Raw genomic sequence first — 20672 nt, 5'->3', positions numbered from 1 at the left:
GTTTTATATAAATATCCATACATTTAAGAATATTGTTTGATGAAATATGCACACAACTTATAACACACATTCTTAGTCCTTTGTCCTTTATTATGGCTTAAGTTGTGGCTATGATGATGGACTTGTAAAATCTGGCAGAGATTATTTACATAATTTATGTTGACAAATTCAAGTTCATGCAGAAAATGTGAACACACTATAATCTATAACTTCAAAAGGTAATAACAAGAGCTCAACAATTCTCATTCTTTCTCATATGTGTGTGTGTGTGTGTGTGTGTCTGTGTGTGTGTGTGTGTGTGTGTGTGTGTATGCACCATGTATTCTTGTTCTTCATATGGAAATGGCAAACCCAATTCTAATATTGCCATGCTATCTTTATATCTCATATCCCTTATGTCCTACCTATATCTCATTTTATTTTTGAAACTGCACAAATTTTGATATTATCAAAATACAGATTATATTATTATAAAAAAAACAGAATTAATTAATTATTGGTGATATACATAGCAAAAGGGCTGGACTTTTGTGACATCAGTCCAGCCCTTCTTTATAGATGGTACCAATAATTAACTTACATCACAATGTTGTGAACCTGACAGCAAATCTACTTATGTAAATCTTTTCAGTTCTCATGGCCTCGATACTCTGTGTGAGGAGAGGGAGGGAGGGAGAGAAATAATTGCAGTTCCCCCAAAAAATGTCTATTGTTAAAAATTGTATGGGAATAAGGGAGAACTTCTCAATAATAATTTGGAAAGGTCAATCAATGATAAAATTAACAGTATGGATTCAGAATGAAAGTTTGGCTAAATTTAAGCAAGAAAGGGTACTTTATATACTGTATCATATGTCATACAAGGAAAACTTAGAATATGGTTTTTAAGAGGGAAATAATTAACAATTACTAGGAAAATTTAAGTGTTTCTAATGATGTTAATGCATCAGGTTTAATAAAAGAATTTTACAACTATCTAGTTTAGGAACACTATTTTTACTTATTGTTCTTTCTTTTTTATTTTATTTTATATTCTTCCTTTAAATGATTATATGCATCTACTTTTATAATAATGACAAATAGTGATGATATAAACATTAATATCATGTTTACAATTATATAGATATTTCTTTTTATTTCTCAAAATGATATAATGAACTTAACTTTAAATATTTAATTAATGAATGAAACAAGACATTTTAAATTTTATGATACTTGTAAATTCTTTAGGTATTTATTGATATTTTATATTTTATCCATTATGTTGCTTTTAACTTTTTATTTAGCTATTTATTCTACCCTTTTAAATGTTTTAATAAAGAATACATATATAAAATTTAAAAAATAATGTAGGTGCCTTATCATGCCTCTCAGTGGTTTTGACCATAAACTATTTAATACTTTAATATAAACTAATTTCATCCTGTCATAGCCAAAGTTGTTTGGAATAATAGTTAGAAGTGAATTAGGATTAGGATGATTCAAATTCAAGTTCCTACATAGTAAACATCCCTCAGCCTATCCTACATTATCATATGGGCTTTTTTGGAGATAAAATTGAAAAAGACAGTATCACTTTGGACTTCTGGAGTAAAATGTTCCTTTCTTACTACATTTTTCAAGATTGGTTATATATATATAGAAATAAATATGGTACAGATAATGAAAGGTGATTCATACATGTGTATGAATGCAAGAAAGCATGTTTGCTCTCCATTCATGTTGTGGACTATTCAAACAATATTGTTTCCTTGATCAAAGGAATTTTGAATATGGATATTTGTGTCAACCATTTTAAAAATTTATGAGATACAATGTTTGTAGTGCCCCCCAAAAAAGACTAAATACAACAACCAGCAAATATGAAGATTCCCAACTGAAATTGTTCATTCATGCTCATATGCAGGCTGATGACTGATATATCTACTGTCCAGGCAATATTCAAGATATCAGCTTGAAGAGCCGTGTTGGTGCAGTGGTTAGAATTAGAATGCATTATGCAGGCTAACACTGCTGACTGCCAATTACCAATTAGCAGTTTGGCAGTTCGAATCTCACCAGCTCAAGGTTGATTCAGCTTTCCATTCTTCTGAGGTTGGTAAAATGAGAACCCAGATTGTTGGGGGCAATATGCTGACTCTGTAAACCACTTAGAGAAGGCTGTAAAGCACTGTGAAGTGGTATATAAGTCTAAGTGCTATTGCTATTGGTACACATTCACTGCCAGAAAGAAGAAACTCTACAACTCTGCATGGGAGCTGTAGTGCTGAAACTCCAACTGCCTTCTCTATGTTATCACATTAAAAAACACAGTTACCATTATTACCACTATTTATATTTATTCCCATATTTTGCTTTGCAATCATGTTACTGCATTCATCTAGAATTTGTTTCTTCATTTGTCATAATGGCAGAAATAAATAGGCCCAATAGTTATTTCAATATAAAATGGATATCTTCATGAAATAATAATACTAAGAATAATTAGTAGCACTGGCAGTTATTGAATAATGACAGAGACAAAGGCACATTATAAATAATCAAAACAAACATCAAAATCATCTTAAAATAAATATCAAGTAATGTGGCTATGCAATTAAGTAACCACTGTTATACAGCAAGTATAATTGCATACATCTGATACAACATGAAGAGAATAGTTCAAATGTTATATAGGCATTCTGAGATAAAATTGTATTTATTTACATAGTGCTTAAGCCAATTGACAACATTTTTGTAGAGTGGAATACTAAATAAGCATAACATACACAGTTAACTTCAAAACATCATCTTTATTCTTAATATGCTATGCAAAAAATTTTTACTGAAGAAGTTACTAGTGATTCCTTGGGGTGATGGTAGCCCAGATTCGTTACTGTATTCATATTTTAGTTGGGTTATCCAGACTGAAAGAGACCAGTAAACATGCCATCAGCAGAAAAGTCAGAGAATTCCTGGAAGCCTGGCATTGAAAGAAAGGAGCCATCAACAAATGGATGGAATTGGATTCACTTTACTCCATTCAGATAATTCAATAACCACATTGATATGATAGGCCAATTAGAATAAAGCTAATACCATTCCCAATCACCAATCAGCTGATACTTTCCAAGAAGCATCAGATGAACAACTAACCCACAGAATTCAAATTCTGTACATACTACAAACAGTGTTAAGAAATCACTATGAGTTATTGTACTGAGGAAGCCATGCTGGAATATGAGGTAGTATACTCAGAAAAAATTGATCTCTATTTTGGCTCTAATTTTTCTAAGTCTGGAGAAACCCAACTAAAAGTACTAAGTTCCTGGTTTAGGAAAGAGGCTCCTAGATAACATATACTGTAAAAATTAATCAAATGAAGCGAAGTGAAGCAGAAGCAGATTAAAAAAGATATTTGCAAGCACTAGGAGAAAAAGTTTGTGTCTCAAAAGAAATATTTATCCAAGCTATAACTTGCAACTTTTTAAACTTTAGTTTGGAAATAGACTAATTTAACACAGTTGAGAAAAAGATTAGTGTCCTGAGAATGGATTCCTTCCAGTACAAAATACATTGCAACATTAAGTGAACATTCAGATATTGTAGTCTTGGCATGCATTTTCTTCTATATTCAGAGAAAATCTGGCACATGAATTAGAACAGGGTCATCATTGTTGCCGAGCTCCAAAGCAGCATTTGTCTGTGCACATATCTTTTTATTGCTGCTATTTCATGTGTAATTTCTTCAATCATGTTAACATTGGCTGATATTATATGAAGAAAAATTATATCCTGTATGATTGGAACTTATACAACACTGTAAATCCATGCTGGAAATGAAACCTCTTGCAGAACATTCTCCTTCCACTTGAAGAAAGACTTTATGGCAACACAGATTCTATTTACAATTCATCATATTTAACAAGTCAGATCATATCCAAAGAGGGTCCTGATGAACAAAAAGAGTGCCAAGTCTGAAATACAAAATTAAACTCACTCATAGCTTACCTCTCAGGAGGCACTTTTTTCCCCAGCTATTGAGGCATCTAGATAATCTTAGACTTTTATAATAAACTCCTCTAGACAGCAATAGATATAATTTTAGCTATAAGATCAAATTATCTTGGAAATAGGGACCATGTTCTTGTACCAAAGAATGATATTTTCCAAGAAAAATATTAAGAAAATCATGATCTTGCTCAGCTGACCAAACTTTGACTACCATGTGCTTTTACAATAAGAAATGAGAACCGGTCTGTAGCTGCCTCCAGTCCTCCTGATGTTCACTGCTCTGTCATTTGCTCCCATAACATGATATATTGGCATTTGTTTTTGAAATCCAACTATGGTAACCCAACTCTTCCCAACTGATATTCTGATATGGGAAGTGAGATAGATGGAAATAAAAATAGGCAGGGGATGACACCAAGAAACTTCAAGAGCATATATAGGAGGGAAGTTTTCACATCTATAATATTTGCTGTTTGTGTCTCATTCTCCATCCCATTTTTCCTATCAAATCCAGGAGATAGGTTTTGAAATACCTCTAAGGGCTGATATTACTTATACAGTAGTTTGGCCTGAATAGGGCACATCAATTGTATTGTAGATGAAAACACATGAGCTCAAATGACTAAAATCAGGCACAATGGTGAATCATGGTATAACCAATAGTACTAAACTATATTTCAATGGAAGATGGTCTTTAATCCAGTGTTACATACATATCGCCATCGTTCTTTAGGAGTTGTTCCCCGATCTGACAAAAGACTCATTTTGAGCTGAAGTACAATCAAGAACTGTATCAGCCATTTGTGATGGATGGGAAAGAAGGAAAGTGAAAGCTGGATGCAGATCCATTGCTGATTATTATCATATTAGCACTTGTTTCTCAGCAAGGTTTCCAGCTATGTGAAAAAGTTACGGAGCGCCCATTTGCATACAGAAATCCTTAAACATTTAGGAATACATTCATTTGCATCCTTTGTATGCAAACAACAATCTTAGATGGGCTGGGGCATTGTTTTTAATAGGTATCATGGCATACATCCTTACACTTTCTGAAATCTCATAAAATTGCCCACATTAAAGAAAATTATGAGGAAAGGTATACCTATATTTTAAAAATAAAAGGTATTTAATATTTGACTCAGCAGGACCAGTTCCTGAGTCTAGGTTGTCCCCTTTCATTTGTCAGATGCATTCAATGAATAAAATAATGTGTTGAGAATATACTATGATCATTTAAACCCAAATTCTTCTGGTAGAGATTAAGAAGAACACGGTTGTCCACAGCTGCATCTTCATTAGTTCTCTGTCATTGGTGACACCAGTTTCTTACCTCACTTGATGAGAAATTCATTTTTATACAATGGAGAGGAAGGCCAGATTTCTATAAAGTTGTACCTGGAATATGAAGAACATATTTCTTTATTATATGGTGTTTTAATGGACACCTTTCCAGCTTGGAATTTGTCAGGAGTATTGTGATTATTATATTATGAGAGCAAGTGATAGAAGAACTCGGTTCTACAATTGTTTTGTTTCAGTGAAGAATATTAAATTGATCAACATCTATTTTATTGTAACATTTTCAGAATATACTGTTTACCACATAAATAACTGATCTGAAAAAATGGTCCAATAGTATAAATGATGAAGGTCTGTGCTCTAACAAATATACCCCATTTGTATACTAGAGAACATATAATACCAACTTCTTCCTCAAGTTGAGCTATAGCAGTGGTAGCTACTTATACTTGTTTATGTAGTTGTAGCCTTTCAAAAAAAGGAGGGACAAGCAACTTCTGCCATTACATTCCACAATTTCTAACATTGTCAAATACACAATACAGATAAAAAATAATACATTTAGAAACCAGAATGAGAAATGAAGCTAAGCAATTCATTATGGCTACAATTTCTCTGCACCTTTTCTCTAACATTAAAAGGAAGAAAATAATCATTTTTGTATGAATTTGGCATATCCTGTAAAACTTCGTAATTTCTTCAACACATACTCAGCTCAAATAGTTTGAATTATAATATGACTAACTATATGCAAGGACTCATCTGCAATGTATGGCAGGAAAGATGAAGGGTGGGTTACCATATGCAAAACTGGACAATGTTTCCTCAAATAAATGCGGTTGCTTATAAAAATCAATATGTTATCAGGGTTTGTGATCACAAGAGCTTGAAAATAAAATTCAGATGAATATGCTAACAAATTTAAATATTTATTTTAAATTAAGAAAGATCTTCAAGAGCAGCCATATTGTTCAGAGTATTGGCAAAAAGGCTTTGCCTATAGGCCTGCCTCCCTTCCACAAGTTAGCCTACAAAATGTAATATGCAAAACCTTAATGCAAGTGCCTGGGTTCATCATAACTAAGTCATGGTCTGCCTTATCCTTGATTTATTGGTCACATCAGTGGTAGAAGTTATATATAAGCCAAATGACTGGGTTCATGCTAAGCCAAATCAAACACATATGATACATAAGGATGATATATGATATACAAGGGTACCAGTCCTTGTAGCAGCTAGTCTGAAGCAATCCCACAAAGCTCTAGTTCACATAAAGCAAATTTTATATACAAAGCAAATTCCTTTTAGAATAGTTTGCCAAGTGTTGAACACATTCTTGATCATGTCTGCAAAACAAAGGAAGTCCAAAGTAAGAGCTTAAACACAGTCATGATTTCTTTTACCAACAGCTTTGCTTTACAACCAAGTTGTCTGTCCCAATTGTGGTCACTAAATAAGAAAAATTATTTCTTATATAATAATTAAACTATTGTGTGCATCTGTTCTTGATCATGGTTAGCCTTTTTAAATCCTCCCTTTCAATTTTTGCTAATAATGCTAGTTTCTGAACATTCTTCTGTTCTTATTTCTCTGTTGTATTTGGGCAGAATACTTTGTTCCACAATTGTTTTTAATTCATTATGTAGGAGTTGCTATTTGTTCTAGTGCTTTTCTAGGATTAAATGTTTTTAAAAACAGCATCAAATACTGGAAAAAATGTATGTAAACAATATTACAATTTTAAAAATAAAAGTAAATATTTGAAATGTACAGTATTAAATGTATTAAATTTAAAATTGTATATTTATATGTAAATAAGTAAGTAAAGAAAAATGTCATTAAGTTTATATAATCTAAAGCACTGCTTTACACATCAAATTGCAAAATACAAAAAAGGAAGAGGTTTGTAGATTTGGTTGGTGTTGCTGTTGTTATTTAGTGTTATTTTTTCTATTATCTTCTTCGCCACTCCTTTGCTTTGATTATGACTTTATTGCCAGTAAATGAATTACATTCAAATAATGCTAGAGATATCCTGCCCTCTGCTGATAGATACATTGTAATTGCTTTGTTGTCCATAAGCAATTTGCAACATAAAAATATGACACATGATAATAGGTCCTTCTGAAAGTGATGCTCATTTGTATCACAAATCAAATTAAGTATCTATGATGATTCTCCAGCTTTGCTTGAACAAGCTCTTGTGAAGGTATGGTGAGGGCTCATTATATTTCTTCACTCTTAACTCTTAAGAATTTTTTTCCTAACACTCAATAGAATTTTGTATTCTTACAACCTAGATCTTATAACTGAAATTTCATCTTCTGTGCTCTAGAGCAGGGGTCCCCAACCCCACTTCCCCACTTTTGGGCTGTGAGCCATTTGGAATGGCAAAAATGGCTGGCAAGCATGCATACATCTCCATTTGTGCAAACAGCGGGTGAGCGGGGGTGTGTGCATGCTCCATTTGCATGAGCCCACCAGCACAAATGGAGTTGCACACATGCACACTTGCTGGCTACTCACATGGAACCATTCCCTCTCCCCCCACTCACCAATCTGCAAAACTGAAAAGGGAACTCTGCTGTACAATAATAAAGAATAAGTCTTCTTGTTCTTCTATGTGACTTTCTATCAGAAACATAAATAATGATGTTGTATTCTCCCTGTCTTTTGGAAAAACAGTTTTTCCAAATATGTTTTCTCCATGAGTAATGAGAATACCAACACAACAAAAAAAAAGTCCATGACAAGAGTTTTCTTTTAAAAACTCTTGGGATTTAATTCTAATATGGAAAGATTGCTTACCAGTGCAGCTTATATGACATGGATATCATAAGGGCATTCCTCCCCATTGTTCATCTGGACCAGCTGCTCTTTCTGGATGGTCTTCAAGAATAGCTCCATACAGTGACTCTGAGGAGCCACTCCAGGATAGAGTGCAACTGGCACACCAAGAGCAGTAGCACTAGCACTCTCTGGCCAGTTTAAAACATCAGCACATTGCCCCCAATAATCTGGGTCTTCATTTTACCAACATTGAAAGGATGGAAGGTTAAGTCAACATTGAGTCCTCTCAGGATCAAACTCCAGACTATGGGCATAATTTGCCCGCAATACTGCATTCTAACCATTGTGCCACCTAGCTGAACATGTGCAAAGACTACAGCTGCCACCTGTTCATTGAGCAGAAGCTGAGGGTCCAGCCAGGTTGCACACAGATCCCAACTACAACACGGTCCCATTTAAATCTAAAAATAACAAAGTCCTGAAACTAAGAGAATCAAATCTCCAAAGGCATTCTATCTTGCTATGGATGAACCTGACATTCCTCCTTACCCCAGCCAGATCCCAACAACCCAATCAATTGCAATTTTTACTCTGGTTTTAATTGTTTTCAAGTTTATTTAATCCTATTTCTTTTTATCATTTTTATTTATTTATTACAATATAAAATACAAATACAAAACAAAATAAAAATAATGTGAAACCAGGGGAAGCAAAAAAGGAAGAGAAGAGAGTGTGGGGTAGAAGGGGAAACAGAAAAAAAGTATTGACTTCTGTCTCTTTCAGCAAAGTAGAAGATAACATTACAGCCTCAACTTTTTATTTTTACACAGTAATACTAGCCATTTCTATAACAATGAACCAATCTAATCAGTAAAACCAACATCAAAGTTTCATTTTTTCCATCACAAGCATGAAATCCATAAGTCGTTCCCAAATGGAATCAAAATTAGATATATTCCTTTCCTTAAATAAAGAAATCAAGTTAATGTATTTAATCCTATTTCTATAATCTACAGTTTCTTAAAAGTTATCATGAAGATGTGTATCTATTTTTGTGCGCGCTTGTCTTAGCATTTACACTTTAGTATATAATTTGCCACTATTTATACTTTTACAAATCTACTTCCTAAAATGCATTTTGTATATAAATTATCTTCAATTCAAATGCATATACTTTCTAGAAAAAAATTAACCATTAATTAAAACAATTCAGAAATCTCTCAATAGCAAAATGTAATAATGTTTTTGTTGAATTTGGCATCTCCTATTAAACTAGAAGATATGCCTCAAGCAATTTGCTTTTTCCACCATTCCTATTTTCATGGATTGTACAACCAACCACAAATCAGTAAATCTCCTCCATGCCCCTTATTTGTTCTTACATCAGTCTTGAGTCCATGGCAACCTATTTTGAATAACCTGTAAGTAAATGCTATGGCAGAAATTCATTAAAAATATTTAATTTGAATGAAAACAAAGTGTGTGGAGTATCAACCTATGGCTAAGATCTACTCTTTCACTCAATTCTCAAATATGTTAATAAAGATAACTCTGTTTCTGATATTTGTGGCCCCATTCCTTAAATAAAATTGCCACATACCCTTTTGAACTCATATTTTCCAAGAGAAGGAGTGTTATAACATACCCTGATTTCAAATCCGTGGCAACCGTTTAGTGAAGTACTGCCAGAGTTTGCCAAACCAGCTCTCTAAACTTGTCACCATGGAAACCTGCCTCTGCATAGAGATGTAAGGAGTTATTTTGAGAAAGGGCTGCAATAATGCATTTCTTTTTCTTTCTGTCTTTGATCGCTGTAAGTGTTATAAGAGGCTGTAATAATCTCCATAATATGTAGTTGAGCCAATTGTGGAGAAATCCTATTTTAAACCTTAATATAAAGATAATAAACATCCTTAAGCCAGGTTAGGGAGAGGAAATATTGCACGAATGGCAAGCAGTGAGCAGGTTAGATGCTGGCAGTACGATGAGTCAAAACCACGGCTGAAAGAGTGATGTTTAATGAAGTATAAAATTGTTTAATCTAGCATCTGTTTTTTTCTTCCTGAGCAGATGCTAGATGTCATCCAAACTACTGTCAGAGCCTTGGGCCTACCACTAATCAATATAGATTCTCTAGTCAGAAGATAATAACTGAGGTTTATAACAGAGATCTGTATCCTGCACCAAATAATTATCAGGCAAAGCATTTGATATCAGATACAATGTTCAAATACGGAATCCCCACCTTCAGCATTGCTTTTAATACCAGCTGCATCCCTCTATCCACAGCTGTGCAAATACTTGGATATGAATAGAATTTTCTGCATCATCGGGGATTTTGTTTTATCAGAAACTTCCTACGCTGAAGCAAATCTTTAACCTGAGGGGACTATGTGAATAGACCTGACTATCTTATGTGTCTCTGTACATATGAACTGAACTATACTGTCCAGAAAATGCTATTAGAAAGTGCAGTTACCATTTTTTAAAACTGACCCTTGCCCCTATGTTTTAGCAGCTGCTTGAAACAAAGGCATTACCTCAGTTTTTCTCAAACTTAATAACTTTGAGTTGTGTGGAATTCGTCCCCCAGAATTCCCCAGCAAGAAACTTACAATTCACACATCTTAAAGTTGTGAAGGTTTCATTAGCTGAAAAAACAACAGCCTTGTTCTATTGACCAGGAAACTATATTTTTTTCCTTCAAAGAGTAATGCTTTAATAAAGACCAAGTAGTATCAACAATATAGAAAAAAAATGTTTTTTGTTTCCTAAGCATCTAGAACTCTTCCATATATTTTTGCTACTTTATTGTAATTTTATTGGGTTTTAAAATAGTACACATCTTGACAATTAAGAACAAAATTTACTTTCAATCTGAATTGTACAGGAAAAATATATTAAAACTATATTAAAAATTATATTTACAATTAAATTTTATTTTAAAACTATATTAAAAGCTAAATTAAAAGCTGTTTAATAAATTCACTAAAGAAAGAAAAAAAATTATATCTGGAGAAGAACTAAGCATAGTAGACTACTACATATAACTTAGCCAATGGATCTCAATGGAAGTTGATACAATAAAGGAAATTGAACGGCGTGTTAAATGTGGTTGGCAGGCATTCGGCAAGCTAAGATAATTTTCAAGAACAACCTCCCCCCATGCCTGAAGAGAAAAGTTTTTGATCAGTGTGTGCTACCTACCCTAGCATATGCCAGTGAAACATGTATACTAACCTCACAATCGATATGAAAAATATGGGTGATGCAAACAGCCATGGCAAGGTACATGCTTGGCATTACAAGACAAGATAGAAAGACTTGCATATGGATTACAGAATAAATGAAAGTATATTATATAATCAAGAGAATAAAATAATTGAAATGGAAATGGGCTGGTCACATAGCAAGAAGAATTGATGGCAGGTGGACCAAGGCAGTCATAGAATGGATCCCACTGGATAAAAAGTGTCCACAAAAGAGACTAAAACAAGATGCAAGTATTGAGGCCCAATTTGGCAAAAGAAAGCTCAGGACCATATAGGTTGGAAAAATGCGGAAGAGCCTTCATCCTGCAGTGGATACACAATGGCTAAAATGGTGGTGATGGTGATGGTGATGGTGGTGGAGGAGGAGGAGGAGGAGGAGGAGGAGGAGGAGGAGAAGAAGAAGAAGAAGAAGAAGAAGAAGAAGAAGAAGAAGAAGAAGAAGAAGAAGAAGAAGAAGAAGAAGAAGAAGAAGAAGAAGAAGAAGAAGAAGAAGAAGAAGAAGAAGAAGAAGAAGAAGAAGAAGAAGAAGAAGAAGATCTGCATTATTGCATTTCTATAGTGGCTCACAGAAAGAATAATAGTTCTATGCAATATCATGTCTAAATATTAGCTATCTTTCAACCTGCTTTGCTTCTTCACTTCATGCTATAGCATCATCCTGGTGGAGTTTAGGAAAAAAACAACTTTTCTTGGCTAGTGATCAAATTTTGTGTACTAGGAATCTATTGTACATTTTTTCGCAAAATAATTGCCATTATGGTGGACTTCCTTATTTACAAAATGGTTGCATTAGTTGGTAGTCAGTCAAAAATCTTCAAATTTACCAGAAGGAAAATTGGTAAGATTGCTCCCTAGTCTTTTCTTTATTCCCAGTGTATCTCTATGAAAAAGTACATAATAAAAACAATTTACAAAATACAGGAAAAATCTTAATGTACATACTTAAAGTTAAACATGCTCAGACACTCAAAATATGGTAAGTGAAAAGCCCATATATGAAGTGAGCCAAAAAGTAAGCTCTATGTGAGTTGAAATCTGGATATATCACAAGCATTTTTGTTGATTTGTAGGTCTTTTCTCTGAAATATTTCAAGTAACTAAGTGTTTAGCAGGCAACCAAAAGCAATTGGTTAGAGATGTGCTAAAATTACTAATAGATAAAATGATGGTGTAACCAGAGATTACATCAACATTTTAAATTTATGATAAATTTTAATGTACACACTATCCTTTTTCAGACAGCAAAACTTAGTGAGAGGAGAAAGAAACATTAACACTGCAGTCCTATACACAGTTACGAGCTTCACTTGCATTTAATTTGGCATAGCTAGTCATAAGATTGTACTGACTGACAGGCAACTTTATTGACAACTGGTGGCATGCTACAGCTGCTAGAAATGAGTATATTAGAAAATGCCCCAAGTTCTATAATGTCTGTTTGCAGTACATCTCATGAACTACTGTTGCAGGCTGCAATAGAAACATTGAAACATTAAAAAAAAAAAGGATGGCAGAAAAAGAGTGGTTCATCAAGTCTGCCCTTTGAGTTTATTTGTTTTTTTTCTTTTAAATTAATTAATTTACTATTTTACTTTTTTAAAAAAATTTATTTTTATTGCAAGATGGACATGTGTTTATCCCAAGCAAGTTTAAACTCAGTTACTGATGGTTGACTCACTACTTCTGCTGGAAGTTGGTTCCAAGCTTTCACTATTCTTTCTGTAAAGTAATACTTTTTAATATTACTTTTGAACTTTGCTCCTGTCAATTTGTGGTTATGCCCCTTAGTTCTTTGTTTTTGCTTAATATTGAAAATACTGCCTTCTAGAATGTTTTTCACACCCTTAATATATTTAAAGATTTCAATCATGTCACCCCTTTCCCTCCTGTGCTCCAGGCTGTTCCTCCAATCTCTTCCGATATGTTTGTATAGGTTTAAATATGACATCAGGACATTATATATTTATGAGATCCTCATAACTGTTTCAGTGGCCTGCAGATATAAGTGTAATAAAATAAAATAATTACTTGATGTTAATAAAAATGTTGTATAATTAAATCAATCATGATTTAGTTCAACATTTTATTCCCTTCCTATCTGTATTGAGAATTTATTTTTCTTTAAAACAAATACAGTATATTTCCCATTGCTACGTTAAATAAACATTCATATTTGAAAAATTATTTAATACCCTTCCCACCTATGAAACAGCTTTTTCTCTACTCTTCTATGAAAGTTGCTGACTGGTTGGTCACTGAGCATGCTCCTTGATATTCTGTATTCGTATTCAGGATACATAAACCAGGAAATAGCCAAAAAAAGGATCTTCATCTGGCCACACAACCACTACCCCTATCTCTTCCCGACCCCGCTTCTCCCTCCCTCACTTTGCACAAGTTGTTTATCTATGATGTAGTGAGTCATGAGAGATACTTGATTTGATCTCACATTCTCAGTCAGGGCATGTGTCCCTTCGTGCATGTTTGAATAATTAGTAATTAAAATCACAAATATGAGCAACAACAATTGCTTTTTCCCACAGTTTTTCACAAAAGATATATGTGCTGTGAAATAGTATCAGTGAACATTGAATTATACAGAATGCATACTTCATTTTAGATCACAATAATGCTTTGGACTAAGGATATTGATGTGTAGTAAGCCAGAGAAGTTGCACACTGGGAGAAATGTTTATGTAAAGAAAGTTAGGATAACACTTTACCCATATGAATGTAGCCAAAATTCTTTTCTTCTTTAAAAAAAATTCAAAAAGCAATTTAATTTTTATCCAGCTAAATGGGAACTGATTAAAATATGAGAATTTGTGTGTGTGTGTGTGTGTGTGTGTGTGTGTGTGTGTAAAATACAATCTTAGTTTCAACATTAATTATAGAAATATAATTGCATGTGTCAAATTACTTCTTTATGTATTTATATATTCCACAAATGGTCAACATAAGTCATTTCCACATGAGTAAGCAAAACATAATTACAGAAGAATGACTTTTCTTACATGCCATAAATGTCTAATGTGGGGGTAACAAACACTTAGATTACAGATTGCTTGTTTTTGCAAATAAATACATTTCTTGTGGTTTATTTCTCTATCTCATTTTAACCGTGTAATGTAGGGAAAGGAATGAAGTTTCAGAAAGGGAGTAAAGAATTAAAGGCATAATAATAGAATTCCTAAAAATATTTGGCTAGCCAAGAAAAAGGGAAAGGAAATAACCTTGTATTTTTTCCTCAATGCAGCATTGATTTTACTTCAAAACTCACCTTATTTCAGCCAGTTACTCCTGGTTTTTCTCCATTATTGTCCTCTCTTTGACATCATCCTTTGAAAGTGAAAGTGAAGCAACTTGTGGTGATACTTTACACTGTAATTTTGAATAGCCATCAAAAGGCAGGCCAGGTTGTATAATCCCTTGATTGTATGAATGCTTCCCCAATGAATGGAACCTTTTGCAGAAAGATTGTGAAAATTGATTGGCTGGATCTGAGCAAATGGAACTGAAGAATGGTAAAAATGTAGGTCTGCAAATGTCTGACATTGCAGAAGACTTCTGAGAATTAAGTTCAACTCTGAAATCTTTGATATAAGACAAAGCTTGACTATTCAGTTGAGCATATTCGACCATTAGTTTATTCTTTGTAATTTGACCCACACAATCTAAGATACTTAAGTTTTTTTCATCTTTAGAACAAATGATATTTTCTTTCTGACTCGTAAAATATGAAGACCTGGCATCAATTGTTGTTTGAACCTTATATTGATTTGCCTGATGGCCAAGAACATACTTTGGCTTTGGGGTTATGTCACTATGTTCATTTTGCAACTGAGGTTGTTTTTTAAATTGAGTTATTGCAGCTATATCATTGCTCACTTCATTGCCAGTCTCTTTATCTTTGAAAGGCTTGTTTTTAGAATCATAACCAATCTTTAAAGAAGCAGCTTGAGTAACACAATGTTCTAAAAGCTGCATTATGTTAGTATTATTCTCCTTTGAAGTCTCACTAATGGAACCTTGAGAATGACAGAAGCTCAATGGCTCCACTGGATCCTTATATTCAACAGACCAGGATTGATTGTTTGATTCACTGTCATCTTCAGGCTCTAGAGAATCTGGAGAAGTTGCTGCAGTCATGTAAGAAGAACATGATTCTGCATCATGATTATCCATAACAATGTGACAAACTGAATCTTCATTTGAGACTTCTAGTGGCAGAGATTCAATGCTAATATCTGTACATTCTTCTGAGAGAGACAACTTCATTTCTGACGAATTTACTAATAGTTCATCCCAATTGTCCTCTACTCTTTGTCTGTCACCTGGTATGCCATTGTTAATTATGATCTCAGACATGGCACTCAGATTTTCTTCTCTTTCTAGAAAGGTACATACATGGATATCATTTTCATCATGTTCAATTCTTTCTGCTGAATATGTCTGGATTCCACTTTTGCTATCAGTTGAAAATGCCCCTGGATTGCTTTTATTTTCCTTAAAATCTGGGATGGATTGAGACACTGGCTCATCCTCTTTTCTCATTTGTGTCTGAGGATTGTTAGGAAAGTCTTGGGGGGAAAACAGTCCTGGTTTTTTTCTCAGCCAATTGATAATCCCCATGGTCAGGGAAAGCTCAGTATCACATAGCTTAAGCAAGCATTCTTTGCCCTTCCATGTACTGTGAAGGAATCCCTGACTGATTATATCAATGGTTGGCTGGGAAGCCATATTTTCTTCTGACCCTACGTGAAAGCTGTAAATTGATAAAGGTATATCGACTGCCTTTTCTGAAATGCTTTCAGAGAAGCATAAATCATCATCTAGAACTGGACTGATTTGATCTTCATTAGGATCATAGAATAGTTCATATAGGGCATCTCCGCTGTAACTGTCTCTTGGAAACTGAGTTGGTGTTCCAGGGGATTGAACCTCCTTTATTTCATCATCATGCCCAGGAGTAAATGAATCATAGTATCCTTCATCACTAGTGGACATAGATTCCTGGTTGTCACTCTTTGGGGTCCCTGTATCTATGGAACTCTCTTTAGAAGAATCAGGGGAAGAAACCAAGTCAGTCACTGAGCCTTTGGCTTCCTTCTTTGCTTTTTCCAACTCACTGCTAGGTATTGTCAGCAAACTCCTATCAAACAATGTCTTCTGGTGCAATTGCACAGATTTATTGATGTTGTCCCAAAGTTTTGAAAAATCAGCTGCTTCATTTTGAGCTGGGGAAGCAAGCTGCTCTACTCCTCCTTGAAAGGAACCCATGGCAGGATTCTCTTTATGGTGAGATTGTCTAAACAAAATTTCTTTGCTGACCTCCAATTCCATATGAGCAGAACTTTCATCTGCAAAGATTTCTCCACATCCCGTGAGAGAATCAAAGCTTTTCAGGGAAGCAACATCTTCACACAAAGCACTTGAATATTCATATGAAGACTCAGACTGAAGCTCACCATCAGATAAGTCTTGTGTCAAGCAATCAGTAGAAAAGGTTTCACCAGCTTTAAATAAATATTTACCAAATTTTCCTGCCAATTCTGACTTGTAGCCTGGAAATGCCCTTTTTTGCTTTTCTGAAAACAAGGCAATATTCTCAGGCTTATTTTTTTTAATATGAAAGATATCTCGGAAACCTTTTTTGGATCGTTTCAGGGAAATTCTCTTCCTAGGTATACTTTTGGCAACAGCTGGCACAAAGGGCATTTGGGGTACAAAGTTGCGGTAATCAATCATCTGTTGAGGGCTGTTCAAAAAATGGCTTGAGTTGACCACAGTTTCTTTCTTGCCACTAGATTGTTGGGTGTTTCCAAGCCCAGAAAAGCTGGCACTGTTGATGAGTCTCCCTTTGTTTTTTTCAGAAGCTAAATGTTCCTCTTCAGAATTTTCATTATTGTAACTGCATGGTTCAGTTTTGTTTATTCCTCCTAGAACACAGTCATGGGTTTTGCTTTTCTTAACAGGCTTGTAGAAAGATTGGGGTAGCAACAGTATACTCTCGCTAGAGCCAGTTTTTGTTAATCTGTTGGAGAAACTGCCATTTTTATCTGCAGAAAAAGTTGCTTTTTGAATGTCAGCATCAGGCTGGCTCTTCTCTTTTATGTCTGCTTTGACATTATCCTTTTCTCTAGGATTTATGTGCACTAAAGGTAGCTTCTCATGAGTCAGATGCATGCTAGATTTTATGAAAGTTTTTCCTCTTTTGAACTCCATCACAGCTGGTCCTATAATTAGAAAAATAGAATAAAACTTAAAGGGTATCTACCACATTACCTGTGATGGAAACCTAACAACATTACTTTTCTATGATATTTTATCTACAATGGCAATTTCAGATTTGTAAAAACAAACCTGTTTAAGTAAAGAAACAACATTTCTTTCAAGTTTCTCAAGGAGAACTAAGTAAAAGAAAATAAGCCCTTTCCTTTGTTCTCACATCTAAAATGTCAAGGGTTTAAGAAGAACAATTGTTCATACATTATTTCTAAATCCAATCCAGATATTAATAGTGACTTGGCAGGATCAAGTGGAATTGATCAAATGTTTCTCCTAATTCTCTTGTCTCTGCTGATATATTTACTACATACTTTAAAATTTGTGATTGTAATATTTTAGTGTTGCTTTGTAGAACACCTGAGTTTTTTTGTGCAATGTATTTCTATCAGTGCAACATGCTAGACTCAATAAAGGTTGTCAGGTCACTAAACATTTAAATGTGTCATTTTAAAAAGTTCATGTTAGCCACCCATTGATAATCCAAAATCCCTTCTACTTCAGCTTGACTTTCTTAAAACCAGATGGCTACTCTAGCTGAAATATGTTCTTGTAAATAGCACTGTTCTTTTTTTAGAGTAGTTAGGCCCATGTATAAATATACATTAGCTATTGTTTATGAACATTCAGTTCATTTTGGAAACTATAATTAAGTCCACAATTTTATCTTAATTCACAACATATTAGACGAAAGGTAGGTATTGGATTCAAACTGACTTATGCTTATGCTTATGTAATTCCCTTTGAAATCAGTAGTGATTTCAAATTCATATTCAAATTACAGTGGTAATTGTAACTGGGTAATTGTGATTCCAATCATTCCCATTGATTTCAACTAAACAAATGAATGCTTGTGATTGTTATTTATTGTAAGTTTAATACATACTACAGGTCAATATAATATTCTCTATAGCAGCTTCCCTCCTCTGGAATAGCTTGTTTTCTGAAGCATGGATACTCCCCTCCCCTTGGCTCTTCCACAGGACCCTCAGAGATGCTTTCTATTAAGTGATGTTTATATTTCTACAATTACTTAGCTTTGCATTCTTAGTTTTTTCAATCAAATAAAGGAGTGGTATGTTTGGGTAAGTGTGCATATCTACTAAACAAACTTTGTCAGTAAAACTTCCCACACATTTAAAAACAATTATCCTTCCATAAAGCAGAAGTTCTTTTTAATTTCATTGGTCTTCTTATCATTTTTCTCTTTGGTAAATCAACATTTTCATTTCAACTGCTATAGGACAGCCCCTGATTTTCTCACAGATGCATCAAAACATCTGAAATCCTTTTGGATCATTTTCAAACAAACAGAATATCCATTTAAAAAAACCCAATCCTTAAACTGTTAAGCTTTCATGTTTGTACAAGTATTAATCTTTGTAGAAATGTAAAAAGATGTAAACAACAATTTAATTAAATGATTGTGGTTATGTAGTTCAAAAAAAAACCTTTGTTGCAACATCTTCACTTCTCTCCTTGAAAAGTAAAATACGTAATAGCGGCACCTGCATTGCTCTTTCCCTCTTTTCTTTCTTTACATGCATGGCACTATTTCTAGATGATCAGCACAATGGATAGTGCCTTATCTGGTACCCTGACCAGCCCTCTAAAGAAGAGTTGCAGTAAATTACTCATTTGCTGCAGTTGTGAAAATGGCCAATTGAAAAGGAACTGTACACTGGAATGTGGGGGAGGGTTTAATTGATTTCACATCAAGATGCCTCTTGTGTGAAAATTCTGCACCAATTATTTATAAATGTCTCTGCCTCTCCTCCCGATGTCTAAAACTGAGGGATGTGTTGTTCTTGTTTTCCTTCATACCTTAAGGAAACTTGCATGGCATGCAACATATAATATAGCATCCAATCTCTAGCTTGTCTACAGAGGGAAAAGTCTCCCCCCACCCCACGACTTGCTTGCATTCACCTGAGAGAAAATCAGCATTTCATTACTGGTTAGATATAGCAATCTGTTGTACAAGGGCACAGAGTATTTAACCTACCAGATCTCATCATCTTGCTGTTCAGTTTCTACACAAAGAATGTGTGCATGTTGAAAATATGAAAAAGGAACAGTGGCAAGCAATTCATTCAAAATAATCCTAAACACTCTAGCACTGACAAAGAAAAATAAATACACCACACCCCTGCACCAAAATGTAGCAATCCGCTAAAGCAACAAAAGATCACACTTACCATGTCTTATTATGCCAGCTGCAGAAATCCTTATTACTACATCCTTTTTACTAAGGCTGTTGTCTTTATATAGAAGCTCATGAAATATATTCAAGACTCGTAAGAGCTGATTTCTTCTCTTTACTGGGATTTGCTCCTCCCCCTCTCTTTTTTCCCCTCCCTCTCTCCCCTTCCTTTTTTTAACCAATCTTTCAGTCTCTTCAGGTATTAGATGTCACTCTCTGCATGGATTTCAAATGTTTACATGTATCCAATTTTAGAACAGGGAGGTTTTTATAAGCTATTTGTGTAGTTGCTGATGAATATTGACTGCTATAATAAAATATAGTGTTCTCTGATAATTACACACACATACACACACACAGAGAGAGAGTTTGTAAGACTGATTTTCAAAGGCAATAACTAATAGAGTTTTTAATATATTTTATTAACTAAAGCTGTTTAAGGATAATAGCTGGTTATTATGTTCCTTGTTAAGATGTACTTCAATCTGTTGATTAGGGATTATTTAAAGAAATAATTGCTATTGTTTATACAAATAACATATATAATGCAAGAAATGTAATATCAACCATGACATGGACTAAACTGCATGCAACTATCAATAACTTCGGGTCTTTTTTGTCAATTGCAAAACTTTAAGAGGGGGTAGACATACTTTTCTATATTTAAATAATTACATATTTGCTAATTTAATAAGATTCAAATTAATTGTCATTAACCTGAAACAAACTATTCTAAATAATCTAAAAGTATTGTCAAATGTTTAAGGGCATAGTTCAAATATGCACAAAACTGTTTCCTGATACATAATCTGTTTAGGCATAAATGTTCA

The 20672-nt window shown here is 34.0% G+C and overlaps 1 protein-coding gene across 1 annotated transcript; it reads right to left on the bottom strand.

Annotated features, from left to right (window-relative positions):
* Positions 1-1230: 1230 nt before the first annotated feature.
* Positions 1231-19913, bottom strand: AMER3 (APC membrane recruitment protein 3). The gene is made up of 3 exons (XM_087964784.1): positions 19838-19913; positions 14635-17590; positions 1231-5388 (listed from the first exon to the last, which is right to left on the bottom strand). The coding sequence occupies exon 2, from the start codon at positions 17577-17579 to the stop codon at positions 14649-14651; it is 2931 nt and encodes a 976-aa protein (XP_087820910.1). The 5' UTR covers positions 17580-17590; positions 19838-19913; the 3' UTR covers positions 1231-5388; positions 14635-14648.
* Positions 19914-20672: the final 759 nt, after the last annotated feature.

Source organism: Notechis scutatus, chromosome 4, assembly GCF_049901735.1.
Source record: "Notechis scutatus isolate UNSWTSFEM ecotype Mainland chromosome 4, rNotScu1.2, whole genome shotgun sequence".
In the NCBI taxonomy this organism is placed as follows: domain Eukaryota; kingdom Metazoa; phylum Chordata; class Lepidosauria; order Squamata; family Elapidae; genus Notechis; species Notechis scutatus.
Note: the sequence above shows the minus strand (reverse complement) of the source record. Positions and strands in the feature narration are given on the sequence as shown.

Excerpts from the sequence above, each read along its gene's own strand:
- AMER3 (XM_087964784.1), bottom strand. The coding sequence starts at position 17,579 with ATGGAGTTCAAAAGAGGAAAAACTTTCATAAAATCTAGCATGCATCTG.